The 22,178-nt window shown below is 40.6% G+C and overlaps 2 protein-coding genes across 4 annotated transcripts; one reads left to right on the top strand and one right to left on the bottom strand.

The window, feature by feature from the left end:
• The first annotated feature begins 1,227 nt into the window (after window positions 1-1,227).
• stk25b (serine/threonine kinase 25b) lies at window positions 1,228-10,203 on the top strand. Of its 2 annotated transcripts, none has more exons than XM_083927939.1 (11): window positions 1,228-1,604; window positions 3,381-3,611; window positions 3,875-3,931; window positions 4,052-4,160; window positions 5,014-5,171; window positions 6,047-6,232; window positions 6,871-7,016; window positions 8,218-8,323; window positions 8,402-8,473; window positions 9,690-9,826; window positions 10,015-10,203. In XM_083927939.1, exons 1-11 carry the CDS (start codon window positions 1,575-1,577, stop codon window positions 10,034-10,036), a joined length of 1,254 nt encoding a protein of 417 aa, XP_083784065.1. In that variant the 5' UTR covers window positions 1,228-1,574; the 3' UTR covers window positions 10,037-10,203. The 2 variants fall into 2 exon arrangements, with proteins under 2 accessions (XP_083784065.1, XP_083784064.1); XM_083927938.1 differs by having other exon boundaries at window positions 9,927-10,203.
• Window positions 10,204-10,615: 412 nt separating this feature from the next.
• Window positions 10,616-22,178, bottom strand: septin2 (septin 2). Of its 2 annotated transcripts, none has more exons than XM_083929018.1 (13): window positions 22,081-22,178; window positions 20,397-20,438; window positions 19,404-19,518; window positions 17,278-17,364; window positions 16,341-16,464; window positions 15,935-16,069; window positions 15,652-15,769; window positions 15,253-15,354; window positions 14,885-15,030; window positions 14,152-14,235; window positions 13,014-13,074; window positions 11,989-12,084; window positions 10,616-11,819 (listed from the first exon to the last, which is right to left on the bottom strand). In XM_083929018.1, the coding sequence occupies exons 2-12, from the start codon at window positions 20,418-20,420 to the stop codon at window positions 11,998-12,000; spliced, it is 1,083 nt and encodes a 360-aa protein (XP_083785144.1). In that variant the 5' UTR covers window positions 20,421-20,438; window positions 22,081-22,178; the 3' UTR covers window positions 10,616-11,819; window positions 11,989-11,997. The 2 variants fall into 2 exon arrangements, with proteins under 2 accessions (XP_083785144.1, XP_083785145.1); XM_083929019.1 differs by having other exon boundaries at window positions 22,086-22,159.

Here is a 22,178-nt window from a genome sequence, read left to right as displayed (position 1 = left end):
AAATGCATACAAAAATCTATAAATAAATAAATGAATAAATAAATGCATACAAAAATCTATAAATAAATAAATAAATAAATAAATGAATAAATAAATGCATACAAAAATCTATAAATAAATAAATGAATAAATAAATGCAAACAAAAATCTATAAATAAATAAATGAATAAATAAATGCACACAAAAATCTATAAATAAATAAATGAATAAATAAATGCAAACAAAAATCTATAAATAAATAAATGAATAAATAAATGCACACAAAAATCTGTAAATAATTAAATTAATAAATAAATGCAAACGAAAATCTGTAAATAAATATATGACTGAATGAATAAATAAATGCAAACAAAAATCTATAAACAAATAAATTAATAAATAAATGTAGGTTAACACAATTTTGAAATAAATGTAAAGCATTTATTTATTTTATTTTTTTCATTTATGCATTTATTTAGTTATCTATGTATTTATATAATAATGCATTTATTTATTTATGCATTCTTTTGGCCAGGAATTCAATATTAATAGTATCCAATTTTAAATGAAAAGACAGAAAAACTGTCGTACAAATATCAAAATAAATCTATGACATACATTAGCTTTACTACCTTTTATATTTAACTAAGAGTTTATTGTTTACTGTTTTACCTTCTATATTAAACTGAGTTTATTGTTTAGTGTCTATTGTTTTACCGTCTATATTTAACAAAAAGTATATTGTTTACTGTTTTACTTTCTGTATTTATTAAGATAAGATAAGATATTCCTTTATTAGTCCCAATGAAGGGAAATTTCTTATTCACAGCAGCAAAGTGGATAGCACACATAGAAGAAGCATCAATAAGAAACAATAAATTATAGAAAAAAATATGAACAACATGAACTCAGGAAAATATAAGAATAAAGGAACAACATATACAAATTTTTTAAGTATTTTAAATTTTCAAATTTACACTAAGGCGCAGAGGAAAAATAAAAGTATTGCACATTATGATTGATTATTGATTATTATTTAGTCAAGAGTTTATTTATTATTTATCTTATATATTGTTTATAACTCTTTTTTTGTTTTGTGAGCTGCTGGAAACTCATCCCAATAAAGAGAAGTAAATTAAAAAAGTGTTTGAGTGCCGGAACTACAACTCCCACAATTCCACCGTCTTCAAAAGACAACGCGCATGCGCACTCCGGCCGGGCCATTATTTTGTCCTCCTCAAGCTTCAAATGAACAACAGGCTAAGCGTCCCTTGAAATGAATTAAATATTAATAGACGGAAGGAGCGTTTTCGTCTTCTGGTCCTTCACCGCCGACGTAGATGAAGTCTCTCGGTCAGTAGCTCGTTGTGTCGCCGGGCTCTTCCGTCCCTCCGTTGGACCTGGAGGCCGAAAACAGAGCGCGGAGTGACAGCCCCGTTAAAGCCAGCAGATTGGGTGTTTATCTAGTTGGCTAGCCACCTTAGCTAGCTTCCTAGACCGCTAAAGAGGGGAGGAAAAACCCGACAGGAGCGTCTGATAACCCCGGGAAAGAGAGGTGCTGTGGCTGTCCCTGTCCCGTCCAACCGGCAGACGGGATGGCACACCTTCGAGACATGCAAAACCAGGTAACAGAAATCATCTTTACACCAACTGTCACCTCCCTCCTCCTCCTCCTTGTCCTTCTTTTTCTTCTTCTTGTGCAAGAACCCCCATGACTGCTATGTGGGTGGGGATCCGAGCCATCAATGCATATGTGATAAAACCAACTATTAATTCAATTCAATTCAATTCAATTTTATTTATAGTGCCAAATCATAACAAAAGTTATCTCAGGACCCTTTACAGACTAGGTATAGACCACACTTTATGACTTATTTATGATTTACATAGACCCAACAATTCCTCTGTAAAGTGCATAAAAAACATTAAAAGCATTGGAAAGAAACACATGTGGAATTACATGGAGATATTACATCATTACAAAACAATAAAAATACAGACAAGCAAATAAAATAAAAACAAGCAAAGTTAAATAATTTTAAAATAAAAAAATGTAATCAAGAATATAAAAGGAAAATAAGTTACAGTGCAGTTTAAGGAGTTAATATTAGGGATTGATCGATGTGGATTTTTTTAGGGCCGATATTTGCTACTTTTGCTCCCTTAATTTAGACTCGTAACATTTATTATGTTACGAGTCTTAAGTTTGAAAAAAAAGATTTATTGAACTTTAAAAAAGGCGTCTCCAGGAACACGGAGCTGCCTGTGGACGGCTGTCTGTAAATAACGCCGGGGAAAAAACTGTCGGCGAACGCAACAGCCCGAATCGGCCGATACGATACACGTAGAAATGTAAATATCAGCCGATAATATTGTCCGGCCGATGTTTCGGTCTATCACTAGTTGATAAATGGTTTTGGTTCGCTGAAAGGCAAACGTAAAAAAGTCTTCAGTCTTGATTTAAAACTGAAGTTGCAGTTTTCTGTGAGTTTGTTCCAGATATTTCAAACCAATTTCAATTTTATTTTATTCAGAGTAGGGCAAGACCACACTCTATGACTTATGTTTGAGACCCAACAATTTCCCCATGAGCAGCAACAAGTCAAACTATATTTAAAGATAATAATAATAATGCTCTAGATGTTTGGAGCATAAAAACTGAACGCTGCCTCCGCATGTTTAGTTTTAACTCTGGGGACACAGAGCAGACGTCTGAGAGGTCTGAATGGTTCACAAAGCAGAGGATCAGAAATGTATTTATGGTCCTAAACCATTCAGCTCTTTATAAACCCAACAGTGGTATTTTTTAATATTTAAGATTATTTTTTTGGCAGTTTTCCAAGCCTTTATTATATTAAACAGACAGGAAATGGGGTGAGAGAGAGGGGGGAGACATCTAGCAAAGGTTCGCAGGTTGGAGTCGAACCCGCGGCCGCTGCCTCGAGGCCCTTCAGCCTCTTTACATGGGGCGACTGCTCTATCCATTGTACCTCAAAATGTCATGATATTATACAGCAATATTTTAAAAGTCTTCATTGTTTTAGATTTGCAGTCGTCACATACTGTAGATACTAAAATACTTTTTAATAAAGAGACTTCTTCAAGTGCTTCCTCGCCCACTAGAGTTGAACTATCACTCATTTCCTGTCGTTATGCCGAGAAGTATCATCTTGAATTGCATACTGTGCACAAAGTTCAATCTAGAGTCCAGGTAATTAAATGGGCTGTGGCTGAATCGACCCAGATAAGAAGTGTGACTCATCATGTATGTATGTTTTTTTATTAACATCGTTATTCAGGCTAACAGATGGATAGTTTGCTCTTGTTCCTGTTTAAGAAACACACATCATGTCTTCCTAACTGTCAATAATTCAATGCTTTCTTCGCCGTTGCTGGATCAGAATACCCGGTTGGACCCCGAGGAGTACTTCACCAAGCAGGAGCGGATTGGGAAGGGTTCCTTCGGAGAGGTCTACAAAGGCATCAACAACCGCACGAAGGAGGTGGTGGCGATTAAAATCATAGATCTGGAGGAGGCCGAGGACGAGATCGAAGACATTCAACAGGAGATCACGGTGCTGAGCCAGTGTGACAGCCCTTTTGTTACCAAGTATTACGGATCATACCTGAAGGTGAGACGATGACGCAGATAACGAAGCGGTGCACACACAGATTATTTATTTATTTCAACATTTTTAAAAAAAGTCTTTGAGACACAGACACAAAGGCAAAGCCGTATTTTTACATATTTAACTTTAAATTCTAAACGCCTTTCATCAGATATTTTGCTCGATATCAGGAGTGAGCGTATGAGCGGGCCTCCTTCTCTTCCTGCTAACAGTTACACATGCACGCAAACACACAGCGCCTTTCATCGAATACTTTTTCCTCTCAGGGGACCAAGCTGTGGATTATCATGGAGTATTTAGGTGGAGGATCTGCTCTGGATCTGGTAATGAGATTTATTTTTTTATACAGCTTACAAAGTGGCACTTTTTGTACTTTTTATACTGTTCCTGGCTCTCTCTCTCAACTTCCACCTGTTTCCTGATTCATTTGTTCCTCTTTCTAGCTGCGTCCAGGGCCTCTCGAAGAGACGTACATTGCTACTATACTGAGGGAAATACTGAAGGGTTTGGAGTACCTGCACTCTGAAAGGAAGATCCACAGAGATATTAAAGGTAATAAAAGTTTTTGTCATTTGCGTTGATCGGACACGGTTTTAATGCTAATTAAAATTTAAAACGTTTACACTAACTTTTTTGATATTGCCGCGGTTTACTATTACACTGATTGGTCAATTTGGAAAAAAAAAGATCACGCTTCATTTGTGTAAATAAGGTGATACACACTTAGGGCGCACTCACACTGTCCGTCCGTACCGTGCCCCGGGCTTCCCTCTCCCCCTGCGCCCCGGGCCCGTTTGTACTCACATTACCTGGGCCTCGGCGAATGCTTCTTGTTGCCAATACGTCATCACGCCGTAACACGTCACACGCATTGATTGACGTCATCGCGATGCGTCGCTTTGTTTACAAATCTTTCCATAGACCTCCAAGTTTTTGTGCGTCTTGTCGACGGTTTTTGAATATTTTCATCCAACCAAATCTGCAGTTAACACTCCACCTCCGCATCACACCAACGTCAACCTTTCGCCGCAATTGTTTTAAATGTCCGCGCATGGTCCCTCCTTCTTTTTTCTATGTCCGTCACAGGCGCACATAAAATGACGTCAGAACCGCCGTAGGCCTCGTGCTCGTACATGTGCAAACGTGCTTTACAAAGCCCACCTCTACCAAACGGGCCGTGGACGGCAAGCGTACCGCTCCTAGACGCGGTACGGTTGCACTCACACTGGTCAAACAAACTAGACTTTTGCCATGAAAGGTCCTTAGGCACAGTACAGATGGACAGTGTGAGTGCGCCCTTAATTTCTCATAATTGTTACTCCATCTTTGATGCCTTGTATTTAGCATTACTTGTATCACTTATTTTTGTATTTACAGTCGTTCTTCTTCTGTCTCTTTCACCTAGCTGCCAATGTGCTGTTGTCGGAGCAGGGCGACGTGAAGCTGGCAGACTTTGGGGTGGCGGGACAGCTGACAGATACGCAGATTAAGAGAAACACATTTGTCGGCACGCCTTTCTGGATGGCTCCAGAGGTTATCAAACAGTCCGCCTATGACTTCAAGGTGAGGCCAGAGTTTGTGGACCGGACAAGAGACATCCGGTGTTACTTCTTTGAGTGAACGCTGTCTTTAGGTTTGTTTGCTTGTTTTTTTTTTCTCACTTCTGGGTGAAAATATGTTTGAAACATTGAGCTCATAAAGAGATCATGTTATTGGTGGAGGCACTGATAAGTAGACACTACACAACATTTTCATTATTATTATTATTGTTATTATTATTATTATTATTATTATTATTTAGTTGAAGCAATTCTTAACCTTTCTTGCATGTGTCAGCTCAAGCACTCAGCGCTTCCCTCTTAAGACTCACCCTCTTCCCCCGGCCTGACCTCTGACGCTCCCTCCTCCCCTGACACATGCGTTGAGAGTGAAATGCTGCGTTCAAGTGCCATGGGAAGTCCGAAGTTTCGGACCTCCAAATAGGCAAACTGCACTGAAAGGCTCCTACAAGCGAATTCGGGGTAGTTCGATCTCCTACGATTTCACTAGTAGGAGGTTCCACTTTGACAGGAGTTCCTGTGCACTTTGCCTAGTCGGAGGTCTGAAACTTCGGATTTCCCATGGCACTTAAACGCAACATGAGCAGCGCAAGTGAAACGGAGCAACGGAAATCATTTTATTTAAACTGAATAAAAATAATTGGTCAGACTTTTATCAGAAATATATGAGAATTGAATATTGATGAGTGGTTTTCTTTTACATTTTAGTGCGCCATACACTTTTTAGGAGCGTTTTAAGATTACAAAGAAAAATGTAAAAATGCCAGAAACGTAAGAATTGCTTGAAGGAACTGTATTTTATTTGCTTACATTTCAAGTGACTGTATGAGAAGTTAACACACCCTACTTACACATTTCACCCCCCCCCCCCCCCCCCAGGCTGATATTTGGTCCCTGGGAATCACTGCCATTGAGTTGGCTAAAGGGGAACCTCCCAACTCCGACCTGCACCCCATGAGGGTCCTCTTCCTCATCCCGAAAAACACTCCACCCACACTTGAGGGGCCTTACAGCAAGCCCTTCAAAGAGTTTGTGGAGGCTTGTCTAAATAAAGACCCTCGTTTTGTAAGTAATGCACCTGTATCCATCTGTATCGGAGCGCAACTAAAATGGGATCAGACGTGTTTGTTTATAACTAAATAAGATCAGGAACTGAGGAAAAAAACTTCCACACTCCGATAATTTATCCGACCAAATGTGTTTGATTGAATAAGCACGAGATGTCCTTCATAGGAATTATAAATTGTGCTGTACTTTCTCAAATATTCAAACCCAATCCAAATCACATTTCTGTTGTGCAACAAAAATGTGTTAAATCTATTTATCACACAGCTTTGTTGGACTGTGATTGGTCGATTCGACATTCTATGATCTGTTATTTCTGAAGAGCTTGTTATGGACGCAGTTCTGATTTAGACTCTGAAGGACTTTTTTAAATAAATGAAATCATTTTTGGATCAATACTTTGTGTCAAATTGATATTTTTAGTAAATAGTCGTGTAACAAACGGGATAATGTAGAGCAAGTGGGCCACTATTGCAATAACGGTCCGCTCGCTCTACATAGACTTGTTACTGATGATCTCTTTTTGTATGTTATAACTACACAACTGATCCCAACTGTGTGATTCTTCTCCCAGCTTCAGAGACACTGAATGTTACTCTTCTTTATTCTGCGTCTGTCTTTCTAATATGTCCGCGCAGAGGCCGACAGCCAAAGAGCTCGTAAAGCACAAGTTCATCACGCGCTACACCAAGAAGACGTCCTATCTGACAGAGCTGATTGACCGCTACCGCCGCTGGAAGTCAGAGGGGCACGGGGAGGAATCCAGCTCCGACGACTCGGATATGTGAGTCCCCAGAACACACATTCAGACATTTAAAGCTATAATATGTAAGAGTGTAATGTAAATGTGATGTGAAAAGGGCGGTTGGGAAGCAGAGAGCTCGAAATAAAAAAGTAAACAGAAAATCCAGGCAGAGGGCAGGTTCTCTGCAGACACAGACACCAACACACTCTTCTAGTTGCTCATAAGTGATGATTGAGAGGGATTTCTTTTGTATTTGTTTTTTTATGAGGATAAAACTACATATTATATCTTTTTGAGGATTTGCATTTTGTAAAGGATCCATTCAAAGTCAAATTTAGGACTTATGTCGTCAAAACAACATGAAAATGTCTGTCACGTATTTTTCTCTATTCTTTCTGTTGCAATGTAGAAAAAACAGCAGCGGAACTGCGTTATGGCAATATTTCCGTCATTCGGAAACTCTTTACATTCTGATCTATGCACTTTGTTGTATATGTTCATTTTGCACTAAAACTCTTAATAAAAAGAGAATATAAACTCAGTAATTTCATTTTTTCATGAAAAAAATGGGATTTGCAGGGTTCGTAAAGGTGCTTTAAATCTTTGAAAATGCTTGAATTTTAATGTGTTTTCAAGGTTTGAAAAGTAGTTGAATTTTGGAGTATTTGAAAATGCTTGAAATTGTATCTGTATTGCTTTCACAACTAATAACTATAGAATAGGAATTTAATTTATTTCTTATCCTTCTGTTATTACAAAACACAATTTTAGTTGTTTATACTAAACAACCACTAAGACCGATGTTAAAATGCAGCGTACTCCGACACTTTTATTATTATTATTATGTATATTATTATTATTATATTATACTATTGGGATAGAAGACTTTGCCCAGCACTAGTTCAATTACGGGCATCTTAGAGAATTTTAAGATTATTTAGAAGAAGCATTGGTTTCCCACCAAGTCGCATCAGATATGAACTTTTATGTGTTGCTTATTTAAAAACTTCTGTCAGATGTAAAAGCTTGTGACGTATATCAGGAATGAGCGTACGGGCATGTCTCCTCCTCTCCCTGATAATAGGAAGCAGTTACACATGTACACAAACATATATCGTTATTAAATTGTCTTTAATAGAAACCCTTTCCCTGAATGTTCTAAAATAAGGTGCAAATGAATTTATTATGTTGTGTCACGGTGTTTAAATACGTTTCTCTCCTCTTAACGTCGTTCCTCCAGGGATGCCGATGGTGATGTGGATACGTGTCCCATGTGGACCTTCCCCACAGTCAGACCCAACTCTCTGAACAAGTTACAGAAGGGCTACACACACACAGATTCAGAGGTAAGACGCACGCAGACACAGAAACAGAATAATCCTCTTTTTTTTGTTTCCTCTAACATCTGTTTTTCCTCTTCCCAGTCAGGAGATTTGGTGAAAAGGCAACCCAAGTCACAATGCTTGTCTGCTTTGGTAACACCCATCTTCAGAGAGGTAGGCATGGCTGTTGGATTAAATCACTTTATATCATCTTAATCCATAGATGATTGTAGAGATAGTATGTGCATGTATACTGTAGCTCTCCAACTACGCAGGATTATCAAGTGGAAGATTTCCTCCCGTTTTATTAATTGCATAAATAATGATCAAGTCTGAGCTGCTGGAGTTATATGATCTCATTTCATCAGATTTATTGCTCCCGTCAGTACGTCGGACTTATTTATTTAGTCCCAGACTAAAGGCAACGGCAGATTAATTTATATAGCACATTTTAATGCCAAAAGACAAGTGAAATCTCAAGAAACAAGTGGTAAAAAAACATTTAAAGCAAGCTTCAAATAAAAAACAAGCAGGTAAAAGCACAGAACAAATCAATAAAAACAAAATAAACAATGAAATGCACACAGAATAAAAACAGTAAGTAAATGTTACAAAGCTGGGTCTTGAACATGGATTTGAAAGAAGTCAGTACGGACTCAAGTCTACGATCTTCTGGCACTTTGTTGCACATCGGAGCAGCACAGAAGCTTAAGACTCATGTTTAGCTTCGACTCTGAGAACAACCTGTTATCCCAGAACCTGCCGACCTGAGATGTCTGCGAGGTTCGTACAGGGTCAGGACATCTGACATTCATTCTTCAACCGCTTGTTCCTGTCGGGGTCGCTGGAGCCTTGATTGGGCGTGAGGCGGGGTACACCCTGGACAGGACGCCAGTCTGTGGCAGGGCACATAGAGACAAACAGAGACAGACAACCATTCACACCTACGACAATTTAGAGTCATCAATTAACCTAACACGTGCATGTCTTTGGACTGTGGGAGGAAACAGGAGAACCTGTAGAAAACCCACGCAGGGAGAACATGCACACCCCACACAGAAGGGCCCCAGCCGGGATTCGAACCAGGAACCCCCTCGCTGTGAGGCGAAAGTGCTAACGACTGGACCTAAACCTAAATGATCCCAGTTACAACCCTAGCAGCAGCATTATGGATCAGCTTATGCTGTCTTGGTTGATTCCTTGAACAAATCAGTCTAAACTAATCTTTCTTCAGGAAACACTAAACAGGTATTACACATGTACTTTTACTCTGACTGATATCTGCTTGTACACAGTACAGTTGAAACTAAGCTTTGAAGTCAATTTGTTTGGTTCAATCGTCCCATTTAACATTTAAAATACTTTCCATTTGATATTTCTCTGCCACCAGTTGAAGGAGAAGCGGCGGGCGAGTGGCGGGGGCGTAGGAGCCATCGAGGAGCTGGAAAACGCCTTCAACTTGGCCGAGGAGTCCTGTCCGGGCATCTCCGACCGCCTCGTCACACACATGATGGAGAGAGTGTGCAGGTGATATACCGACGGCTATACGACTGTGTGCTGGGATGATTATTATTCAGCAGAACATATTTGTTTATTTGAATTAATCGCTTTCATGTCGTTCTTCCAGGTTTTCTTTAAATGGTAACACCACCCCGTCCTCGCGGTGAAACCCCAGCTGGATGTAACTTAACCCTCCTCCCTTTTCTGTCTCCCAGACCCACCCACCGCCTCAGATAAGGACCACAGAAGACCCTCTCGTATCTTTGCACCCTTCCCAGTCCGGTCCCCCAAGAGATCTTTTAATTAGTTATAATTAAATATTTTTACAGTTTTTCTTTAAGAGCGGAGAGTATTTAAAACAAAAAAGCCATGGCATTTAGAGCGTTGTGTATACCTGTTAGATTGAGAAGAAAAAAAACTATAATAAAGTCTATGGAAAATGTCCTATTGGCTCGGTGTCTTGATGGTGTTAACACTGCTTGATTACGGTCTGGGGCTGCACATCATACTGTAAACTGTACTGGAGCATTCATTAATATTGTACCTTTTAGAAATAATATTTATGTAATTTGAATGTCTGTCTTTATTTCCTTCTCTTCTTTAAAAAAAAAAAAAAGTGTTAGCATGGGGTTGTGGGTCATTAACTTCTCCATACACTGTAATTACAGACACCCTGGTTGTCAGGCAGGTTCATGCTGGTTTTGTCCGTCTGAAGAAAAAAAAACGCACACAAAGGGAACGGAGAGCATGAGCTGAGGTCCGTGGAGTTGCATCCCATGGTGGAAGACAGGTTTAAAAAAGACAAAAAGGCCCATATCACAGAAGAGATTAATAAAGTTTAATAAAACTTCTTACAATATATGCATCAAGAACAATATTTGGTGCTTTAATAGTGGATAAAAACAGCACAAAGAGGAATGTCAAGAACTCACATCTTGGCTGGTGAGGGAAACGTTGGCTACACTGACCTCATTGGGTCACTTTTAATCTCTGTGGTCATGGTAACCACAAAGTACTCAGCAGTTGGGACAGGTAAAAGTGTATACCTCTTTAATCTCACTGCATCAATTTAAAAAAAGAACACAACGGTTCATGCTCCCTGGTACAGGACTTCACTTTACGGTGGAGAGGAAACATGGAGAAGTAACTTCTAGTCGACTGAAAGCTCCAAAGTGAAGCATCACGCCTCATTTGCACGTCCTTCATTTGTCACGTCTACAGGAAGACTGAGAGGTCATGGGTCACAGTTAATTCATATCAAACTCAAAAGGAGCTTAACAACACTTGAATGCCATTTACTTAAAGACACTGATCTGAGAACTGCACTAATGGATACGACTTTGACAGGAAAGGGAGAAGCTCATCCAAACAGCACCAGAGGGAAAATTCACCTGATAATTTCATTGGATAACACTGAGCAGGGTGGACACGGTTTAAAGGGAAGCTTGTGTGGTCATCTCTTCACCAAAGGGAATATGAAATAATGTTTTCTCTTCACAAAAACAATATTGAGATAATGGCAGAACAATGGTGGAAAACGCTACTTCTGCTACTAGTTTTCACCCAAGCTGACTCTCCCGATGAAGCTCGTTCACAAAGCAAGGGTTAGCACGTGCTTTGTGAGAGGTTTGTAGCACTGAATACAGGCAGCAGTACTTTGGTTTTTTTAAGTAGCAAATAAAAAAAGTAAGGGAACAAAAAATAGAAAAGTTAAGTTTGTATCGAAGATATATGCCACCATTTTAAGAGGTGGTCACGTGACTTCATTTGAGTAACTGGCAAAAGTTTAATAAAATGAAATAACCGTGTGAAAATATATATAACATAACACTGTCTGAATATACTTAACTGTATGTATATATATATATAAAAAAAATATCACTCCAAATCCCATGTAGGATTGGAATAAAAATAGTGGCAAGCAGTATGGGTCAATAACCAGATAGCCTTTACACGTTCTCTGCTATCATCCACCTCTCTCTCGCTCGCTCTCGTCAAATTCGAGCAGTGGCTCAGATTCCTACGGTGGAAAAGGAAAGAAAAAGTTACTAAAATCAAGCCTGGCCTCACAGAAGACCAGCATCTATAAAAAAACAAAGTCTCATTAAGGTATTTAAGATACAAGTGGAGGAAATAAGGCGCCCTGTTGTTCAGGAAATATAGTGCGGTGTATGCAGTGTGCCTCCCACCGTAGATTTTCAGACATGGGGGCCGTCTCCCTCTCCGTCTCCCTGCTTCTGCATCTGGGCCTGCATCTTAGCGATCATCTCCTGCATTCGTCTCAGCTGTGCGACACAGAACACCAACATATATGACAGGTAAACGACAACTGCACTGAATACAAAGCACATTCACTAAAGCACACCTCAAAGGATCAGGACATGGAGCTGTATGTGACAATGCACATGTCCACAGCCGTTGAACGGGACGTCAAAATACCCTGTGTGCCCCCAGGGACAAAGTCTGTGTAACGTCCGATTGAGCGCATGTGTGAATAGAGCAGGTCATCGTGCAGAGAATTCAGAGTGAGTGAGTGGGTGTGTTCAGAGGTGTAGTGGAGGATATATGCAGGTATACAGGATATACCCACCTCTTTTTCTGCCACTCTACAATATACCCACTTATCAGCCATAACACCATCAGAACATATAGGAGTGTACCCACTTCCTCCTCAATAACCTACGCATCTACCTAGAAGTACACCCACTTCGCCAACTACCACTAAGCCGTTGGGCACATTGATGACATTCCTATCATGCCGCTTGCGAAACCAGAAGAAAACAAACGTCAAAAGGTGAAAAAGAAGGATGATTTACATGAAGGCGCCAAAGGAAATCTCTAACTGAAGAGGTGACAAGGTTCAGGAACTTCTGTCAGTAAGTGTCGGCGCAGAAATCGTCAGAAACATTCAGTGCACGACGAGAGGGTCAGTTGTTTACCACTTTAACATGTGTATTATGACTCACAACAGAAACAGTTCTTCTAAAAATTGACATTGTTACTTGCAGGACAGAGAATGATGTAAAGAGTTCAACACTTCATTTCCTTTTTAGATGAGAAGATTGATAGCGCTGTAACTCTTGGCAAGAAAGCAAAAAAAAGAGTATTACGCAAAATGTGAAACTATTTAACAAACCTGGAAAATCGAGAAGGATGGTCTGTAAATAAAAAAATGAATTGAAGTGTGTGAAGTGTAGTGTGTGAAATATCTCACCTCAGCCTCCTTCTCCTGCAGGATCATGTCCTTGTCCATTTCCTCCGGCTCCGGTCCCCGACTGCATCAACACAACTACAGTTACTTTTGATGCTACACGCTTCACAATCAACCTCAAATATGTCTGCAGAATGTATACAATTAACTCGATAAATCATTAGGTTAAATGCAGTCAGAGAGGTTATAAATGTAGAACACTGTGATTTATAAATTAGACGGAGTCAGCAGAGCGGTTTGTTTAAGTGTGCATGTTGAACCATTTAAAGTAGTGTTAGGCAAACATGACAAAAGCCACATTGAGAAGATGAAGGGATCAGTGGGTTAGTTCTTTGCAGAGGAGAAAAGTGGGCAGCTACAACAAATAACTACAAAGAGATGAAGGCAAGAAGATTCAAGAGAGAAGCAGCGAGAGTCAGGGGAACAGCATTACCTCCCCCAAATGAAAAAACACGGTACCTCCAACAGTCCACTCATGGGGATTGGAAAAATCAGCCACCATTGGACAGATGGCGGGGCAATGTGAAGACAGTAAAACCACTGCCTTCTCCTGGGTCGGCTTTAGAAGAAAGTCTAAAAGAATCTTTCTGGTCTACGTTGAGGGTTAAATGATGATACGTCCACAGACACTATGTTAAATGACATAATAATCCAGTCTACGCCCTCTACAGATACTCAGACTACACATGCCATTTAGCTACCAACTAACCATGTAGAACCACAGCCCACAGCATTAAATTCACTTCTGTCTCGCTACCAAGGCCTGACTGATGAAGTGAACATGCGAAATGATGAGTTAGAGCTACTGAACTACAGAATGATACTAGTTCAACTACATTATACCGCATGACTCGGCAACAGAAGACTGGAAGTAAATGACCCATTATACAGAAATTCATCTAGTCACTCAGCTGTGGGTGTTTCGGCTTGGTTTCATTTCTGTAAACATCTGTGGTGTCTGTTGTGTGCATGTGTTTGACAACAGCATTTCTGTGTTGCTGTTTTTTTTTTTTCAAACATTACTTTATCAATTAAATACGTCTAATCAAAATGTTTGAGGTGGGGGAGGTGCAGAAAAGCAAGCTGACAGACAAGTACGTACGCAGGAGACAGAGGCAGAATGTAACCATGGGAGGACAACCTGCCGCCCCGTTTGAGGCGCTCTGAGCGGAAGTTCTCGTAGTGAAGGTCCTGGGTCACTTCCTGTAGATCCTGCATGTGGGTTCTGTGGAGTTGTGGACAAATCACCAATCAATAAATACTCGGATGTTTGCTTCACTGTACATGTCTGTCTGGTTCTGGAGCGCACCATAACAGAACCACATTACACTGCTACTGCAATTATAATAATCATATTTCTATTACAGTCATAGTTTTTAATGTTATTGTTGCGGGTCTCTCTCTCTATTTATCACTTTCCCCCAACCGGTCCAGGCAGATTGCCTTCTACCATGTGCCTAGGATCTGTTCAGACATTCCTGTCTTTTAAAGGAAGGTTTTTCGTCACCACAAGGGAATTGTTGGTAAATCATAGTGAGGTCTAGATTTATTCTGTATGGAACGGTTCCTAAGATAACCTTTGTTATGATTTGACACCTAATAGAATTTAAATGAATTGCTAGTGTTGTTAGTATCTCTCCTTTCGTCCTTTGTCTACATTAGTGACAAAAAAACCTATTGTTAGGGGTAGGCTTGCTCTTGTATCTGAAGGCGTCCTGCCAAACAACCTCGGTACGGTTTCTTTCCACAGCATTTGCAGGGAAAGATATACACAGTTTGGCAGGGCAGTCAATTTCAATATCACATTAATCTTATCTGTACATTTTTAATGAAAAATGTAATCACGAGTTGTTTTTAGCTCCTTGACCACTCACATCAGCATGATCCGCAGCTTGAGGAAATCGTTGTGTTCTGGATTCTCCACCTCCACCACTCCCCAGGGGTATAGGCGGCCCCTCACCTTCTTCCCTTTGGCTTCAATCTGCTGGTTGGATCCCACCACTGCGAATGGGATGCTCGCCTGGAAAAGAAGAGTTCATATTTCTGTAGTTATGGTTCAACCACACACATAAATAATTATGACACTTAAAACTTAGCCCTAGAGTAATGGGATAACTTAAATGGAATTTTGTGAGAGCATATAAAGCTGACTGCTTTTAGTCCTGACAAATTCTCATTCCTGTGGTAAAAAAAACATATTCATATACACTCAGGGATGATTTGCAGGTAGTGGAGAGTTTACCTTGAGGATCCTAGTCTGCTCTTTGAAGTCCTCATCCTCATCCGACTCAGCATCAGGAAGGTGGTAAATCTTAATGCCGTGTTCATCGATCTCATCCAGAATCTTACCAAAAACACAGGTTATTATTATCACCTTTAATTACCTGTGATGTACATACTGCAAATTAAACCATATTAGTTCCTCTTTAGGCAGAACTTAACATTTCTCTCACTGGTTTTTCTACCTTCTGCTTTTACACTACTACTTTTTAATCCCTGTTTCAATACAGTTCTTAAAAGGTACAAACAGTATTTTCCTACACTGGATGGCTACAGCAGTGACCCTGAGCACATGATAGCAACTGGTCATTTCAGGAACTGGGAAAGACCCAGAACAATGGGTGACACGTGTTTTTCTCACCCTGCGCTTGAGCCTCTCCCTCTCTCTGAGGGTGAGAGTATCTGCCTTGGCGATGACAGGAACCACGTTGACCTTATTGTGAATGGCCTTCATAAACTGGACATCCAGGGGTTTCAGGCTGGTGGGACAGGAAACAGACAGGCACGGGGTCAAAGAGAGACGAAAAAATCAACTATTTGTGAAAAAAGGGAGGGCATGAAACATATGGTTAGTGAAATAGCAACGTGCAACTTTTACTGACTGAAAAGCCCTGTACGTGTGCAGTTTGTATTTCAGGACTCACCCGTGGCCAAGCGGGGAAATGAAATAGAAGCAGCAGTGAACTCTATTGTCAACGATGTGTCTACGATTTAGACCGCTCTCGTCATGGAGGTAGCGCTCAAACTGGTCATCAATGTAGCTGATAATGGTGCTGAAACTGGATTAGAAAAATATACAGAACATTAAACATACATGTATCCCAGTATTGGACTCATCCACACTGGTAGCACACCCAATAAATCCTACACTCAAGAGCCAGGATGAATTAATTCTCTTTATGACTAAAAATATTTGAACAAACATTCATTTTTAACTGTCCCGGGGTTAGTGGCTCATCACTGTTCACGATCACAGGACTGACACTGGGTGATTAATACTTAAAAATACCTCATCTCCTTATCAGCATATGCCCTTAAAAGATTTCATACCAGTCTTGGCTGTTGATGGCGTCTCCGTATCCTGGTGTGTCTACCACAGTGAGACGGAGCTTCACTCCTCGCTCCTCAATTTCTACTGTCGATGCCTCGATCTGAACCGTCCTTTCTATCTTTTCTGCAAGAAGAAAAAAAGTACAAAAACTTGTGAACATGTGAGTCAGTCCACAATCATGTGCTTTTAATACAAAGGTCTCAAAAAGTGCTTTAAAATAAGGATCATTAAAGCGGGGGCAGGCAGATTATCTGCACCTCCTCTTGGCTGTGTACAGGCTTTAGAAAATCTAGTAAATTAGACAAGGCTTTGGCCAATCACATGTCATTTCATAGAGAGGACGGTCCTATTGGCTGTCCTACGAATGCAATTGTATGTGTTCGTCCCTTCAGATGGTGAAAGCTACAATGGAGGGAGATCCTGCAGAAACAGTTGCTATTTCAGCATCGGCAACAACTGCCTTCACTGCAAAGTAACCCAAAAAAAGTCGAACTTACCAAAAAGCGAGTAGAAAAGAGAGCCTGACAGTGAACGCAATAAAACGTGTGTCAGTGTCTGCAAAGTTTTCACAGATGGAGGGGAAATGTTGCTAATACTTAAGCCTTCTGCTAACTGTAGCCAAAGGCTCCTGGCTGCAGCTAATCAGGTGCATGTTTATGTAACAAACTGGAACCTTGAATCACAGTAGGTCCTCTCAAAGGGCTTCACGGGCCCACAAGTTCGCAGAGAAAACAGGACGGAAATTCTCAGAGAATTGCCGCTATAAAACAGCTCCAGGATCACAATTAGGCGATCGTCTGGTAGGAGGGGCTTAGGACAGATATCGGAGAGCTGCAGGAGGAGGGTTGTATTTACAAAGTCTGGCTTTTTTTCCCCGCCTTTTCCAGAAAACTGCCTTCCTTTTCTTAAGTGCACTTAAGTGCATGTGTGTTTTACCTGCTGCTCCAGGGATCACTCTCTCCGGATAAAGGTCAGTAAGGAACAGACTGTTGATCAGTGTGGATTTTCCAAGTCCAGATTCACCTTTTGACAACAGAGGAAAATTAAATCAGTATGAGAAGCAATGTCAATAAATATTACACAGTTGCTAAAAAGGATTTAAGTCAGTCACATTCAGGTTCTTGCTAGTCTTGCCTTGTCAGATCTATCTCCACAGAGCTGTGTATTATAGTCTGGCCACACTGGCCTATCATTCTTGGACAGGGAGAAAAAAACCCTCTGGCTTGTTTATATTTCTTTATACCAATCGCACTTGTCTTAGCAGGCGCTCAGCCAACTGTGCCCTTGCAGAAAAGATAGTGGAAATGGCGGAAGGGGCCTCTCACACGCCGGATGTCAGGCTTTAAACCTCTTCTAATACAGAGTTCACTTTCAATGAATAGAACAAAGGCGATCCTCACTGTGCTGCAGGAAACAAGACATCTGCCTGTGACGCACAGCAGGCCGCACACCACACAGAAATATATGTGTCAGGTGGCTGATTAAACAACCCCGGGGCCTGTGAAAGAGTCTAAGTGTTCATAATCAGTCGGCAGCGTTGTGTTAGAGTCAAGACGAAGACCACTGGTTAGTTTCCCTCTATGAACTAATAACATGGATATGCTGCTCTGGCTCAACTCCATCTTTACATGATAATCTGCTATGAATAGAATAGAAATACTTTATTGATCCCAAGCTGGAAAATGCAGAAATTGAATTGAAGAATCTCTGTACTGATGATTATGAATGTGTCTGCTGATGTTGTGTGATTATAAATGAAATAAAAAATACAACTTTATCAACCAAAGTCTTGATAGGCTTCCTCTAAAACTGGCTTCATATACCAACACTAAACACAAGACAGCCGGACAGCCAATTAAACATCCACAGTTTGAGTGATTAAGTCTTAAATAAAATCTAAAGGCCTGATTTCAAGCCTCGAATCAGACTAAAAATATCTTTCCACTGAGTTTTGCAGACACACTGGTCCTTGCTTTAGTTTTCTGTCCATAAACCTACAGCAACAGGTTTAATAAACTTTGTTCCTCGCGCCTCATGATCACAGAGTTACAGATGCCGAGACATAAGCAATGCTGCGACTGTGAAAAAAAGATTTACAGAAGTCTTCACCACATCATAAACCGGCAATTTGCCAGAATGTCTTGTATGGGAAATAATACTCATCCACATATAAATTATATACACTACAATTTCAGATGCTTGTGTAAAAAGAGCTTTAGGGGAAAAAGTACCAGTGTTTTAAGGAATCAATAAAAAGTGATGCATACTGAGGAGAAATTATTAATTCTCATGGTAAGGAAATTGTTGCTATGTGTGGGGGGAAACGTCAGCTATCAAAGTACAGGAAAACACTGATTTATTTAAGAACCCAGGTTAAATAAGGTTAAATAAGCACTCAATGAGTATTCTAGTAGTACAGGGACAAGGAGGCCTTGTCCACTGTGTGAATCATTCCCTCGAGGCTCACTGGCTACATTCCTCTCTGGTTTATTTTAAAGCAAAAGGATGAGCAGCTTTCAGGGGAACTTCCACCCTCCCCCCTTACCAACAAGCAGGGAGGTTCACACAGCCAGTGTTCACATCGAGAGTTTACGCTGCAGCTGAGGCCAGCTGAGCAACTACACTGATGAGACATCTGCCATTTTCTACAGACCAGCAGCCTTCATGCACACTAAATACACCTATGCATTACTGAAGATGGCGTCAAAGAAAGAACATGCTTACTCTCAGCAAAGAAACTCAACTAACTACAGAGGTGAGAGTTTTAAACTGTTATTTTGAAAGGCCACCATGAAAAGACCGCATATGACAGGAACAGCTGTACATTTTCCAGGCTAATGGCCAAAATCCCATCATAAATGTATCACAGAAACAAACCAACATGAGCCAAAAGAAACAAAACACATTCCTCAAATGTCCATGTTTACTCTAGCTGTCCAGTATGAAACTTCTTATCACTGAGACACACCATTTTCCACACTAAATAAAATCTGCATTGCATAATGACATGAAGAAAAGGACAAAACCAGAAAAGGGTTGAAAAACAGTGATGATTCACTTACCTACTACCATCAATGTGAACTCAAATCCTTTTTTTACTGACTTGCGATGAACCTGATTAGGCAGGTTGGCAAATCCAACGTACCCTGGGGTCTCAGGGTTGTTAAACTGGCCCTGCTGTAGGAAAAAATAACAAGGCACGACATGATTCATCATTTCTTCGAAAATATGTTAGGTGACATTGAAACTTCAGATGAAAGAACATAGCTTAGCACATAATTATTACTTCAGCTAAAACATGTTTTGTGGACTGGTAGAAGAGGAGGGGCCAGTTCATCTCCTTCCTGTCACTCTGGCATTTCTCCTATGCATGTTATTGTGCGTGTGTGTGTGTGCGTGTGTGTGTCTTCTAGAGTAGAAACCACTGAGGAGACATCTGTTCACAAACAGCCAGGAGGTTTTGGAGGACTACGATGAGTCCTCTACACTACCCAAGACAAGTATGGACAGCTTTTAACTGCCCCTGTAGCAAAACTATACTGTGATAGTGTCAATTTAAACGCAAAAAGGTACAGGTTTGCTCATTTTGGCCAAGGTCTTGCAGGATTTATGAACGCTCCCTTCCCTGTCCTTTTAGGAAAGGTCACAGTGGCTGTTAAGCCTGATAAGCAGTGTGTTCTGGCTCTGCTTTGGGCTTTTCAACACACACATAAAGCTACATCAGTGGGTCATGAGAACGGTGAGCAGACGTGTGAAGAGTGACCCACTCAGCATTCAACAAGTAACATTTGTGTTTTGAACAACATAATGCTGAACATAATGCGAGAAAATGCGGGGAAGCACACAATTTTCCACTGAAATGTCACATGAGATGCTCAACAAAACCAAACCACCCAAGATGAGATTTTGGAGGGAATATTACACACAGCTTAGTTTATCCTCACTACTGCTTATCCATTAGTCTAGATTGACAGTCAGCAGACATCTGAATCTGGTATTGCTGCATCCTGTTACAGTACAGATGTAATATGCGGTTTCTTTTTTCAGAAACTCACCTTCATTTTGTCGGCCTGAGACATCTTTTCTCCTTGTTGAGCCTGAAAGAAAAGATAAGATTGTATCACATACTGAGAAACTCACAAAACAACTGAAACATACTCACATTTTTTTCTGAAATGGAGGCAATTCATACTGTGCAGGCGCATACTTACTCACAGGCCTGACTGTGAGAGTGTGAGACAGGAAGTCTGGTTTGTGCTCAAAAAGCTGTGTGAGAGCACTGTGTCACCACAAACAAGCTTTCCCTGCTAAAACCGCTGCGTCCCACTACAACGCTATTATCTGGGGATAAAAGATTAAGCCATGCTTATGCTTTTAATCCACACTGGCATCATATGTTTATGGGTGCTTGTTGTGTTGCAGTTAAGTGGCGGTGTTACATTCAAACACCGAATGGTCTGAACCGGTCGGAAACACACCCACTGCACTCACTCTGGATAAAAGTGACTGTAACATTACACCGGAGCTGTGTCATCAGTCGGACAGTTTGGGGCTAAAATTCTATGAAACTTTCTGTTAAACCTACGAATATAAATGATGTTGTAATCTTTAGAGTTGATTCAAAGGTGCAAAACTAAAGTCTTACTTCTTATCTTTGTTACCATATATCGTGTTAACGGTCTAATTTAGCGTTGTGTCTACAAGAGTCGCCAAAAGTGCGCCAACACCGGTGAATTAGCCGTGTGCTACTCTCGGCCCTAGTCGGACACCCCGATCTCCTCCCCGTCAACACTGGGAGCTGCTGACTGTTCACATTAACATCAATGCTGTAAAGACATCCAGGACAATTCTTCAGTCTTTCACAGTAAATTACATGCTTTGAAAGCTCCAAAATACATCGTTAAGTGTTATTAATTTCCATTTTTAACGTAAACCACCACTCGAGCCGCTCAGATTGAGCGTTGCCAAGACGTTCTCACTGCTTTCTCTCATCAAGGTCACTTTATTTTACTAATTTGACGTGTAAATGTCCATGTACAGATATGAAACTTTACTTGTAGTTTCTTAGAAGTGTGTAAATTAAATCTACTTGCACTTCGGGTGCAGATCAACCAGTAAAAGCACCACGAAAAGACCGGAAACTGCGGCAGATCAGATCCGTCCGGTTAGGGATAGTACCAGCGAACGGCGTCCGACTGGTGATACATTCCCTATAAATGTTATATTTTACCGGCTGATTCAGACAAATGTACGTGTCCAATCTAGTTTGAGCTAATTTAAGATGTTTACCAACTTAGATGAATCATATAAATGGCTAACGTTAGCTGATACGAACGTTGCTACCGTTAGTAAGTACTACTTTCTTAAATTAACGGTCCGGTCCGTTATTGGAACGTGAATTAGCTGGTTGATTAGCAACGGCTATCACTACGGTAACAACCTAGTGGGTGTGAAATGTGCCGACATCTGCCATTTAAAAGAAAAATATATAGTTTAATGCCAATTCTTGTTCTTGGAGATCAAAACTATGTCTCCACCGAGCTAACATCCGTCTCTAGCTGTTCAGTAAAGCAAACGACGAGCTTTAGCATCGCGTTAACTACCAACTACCGTTAGCGGAGTAGCTTCTCCTGCAGGATGTTCACTTAAACGTTTAATGTTAGCGTCGTCGGTTTAACTACGACACTACAGCCCCGAGACAACTAAGCGACGAGTTAGATACATGTTTATGAGTGTTACCTTACAGTCTGTCCACACAGAGAGTACACAGAGAGAGCCGACGGCGAACAGTAGACTTGGCGGACACCTCAAATTCTTCAGATTCCGGTGCAGCAGCT

Source organism: Echiichthys vipera, assembly GCF_963691815.1.
Source record: "Echiichthys vipera genome assembly, chromosome: 15".
NCBI lineage: Eukaryota > Metazoa > Chordata > Actinopteri > Perciformes > Trachinidae > Echiichthys > Echiichthys vipera.
The sequence above is the reverse complement of the archived record's forward strand: the minus strand, read 5'-3'. Positions and strand labels throughout refer to the sequence as shown.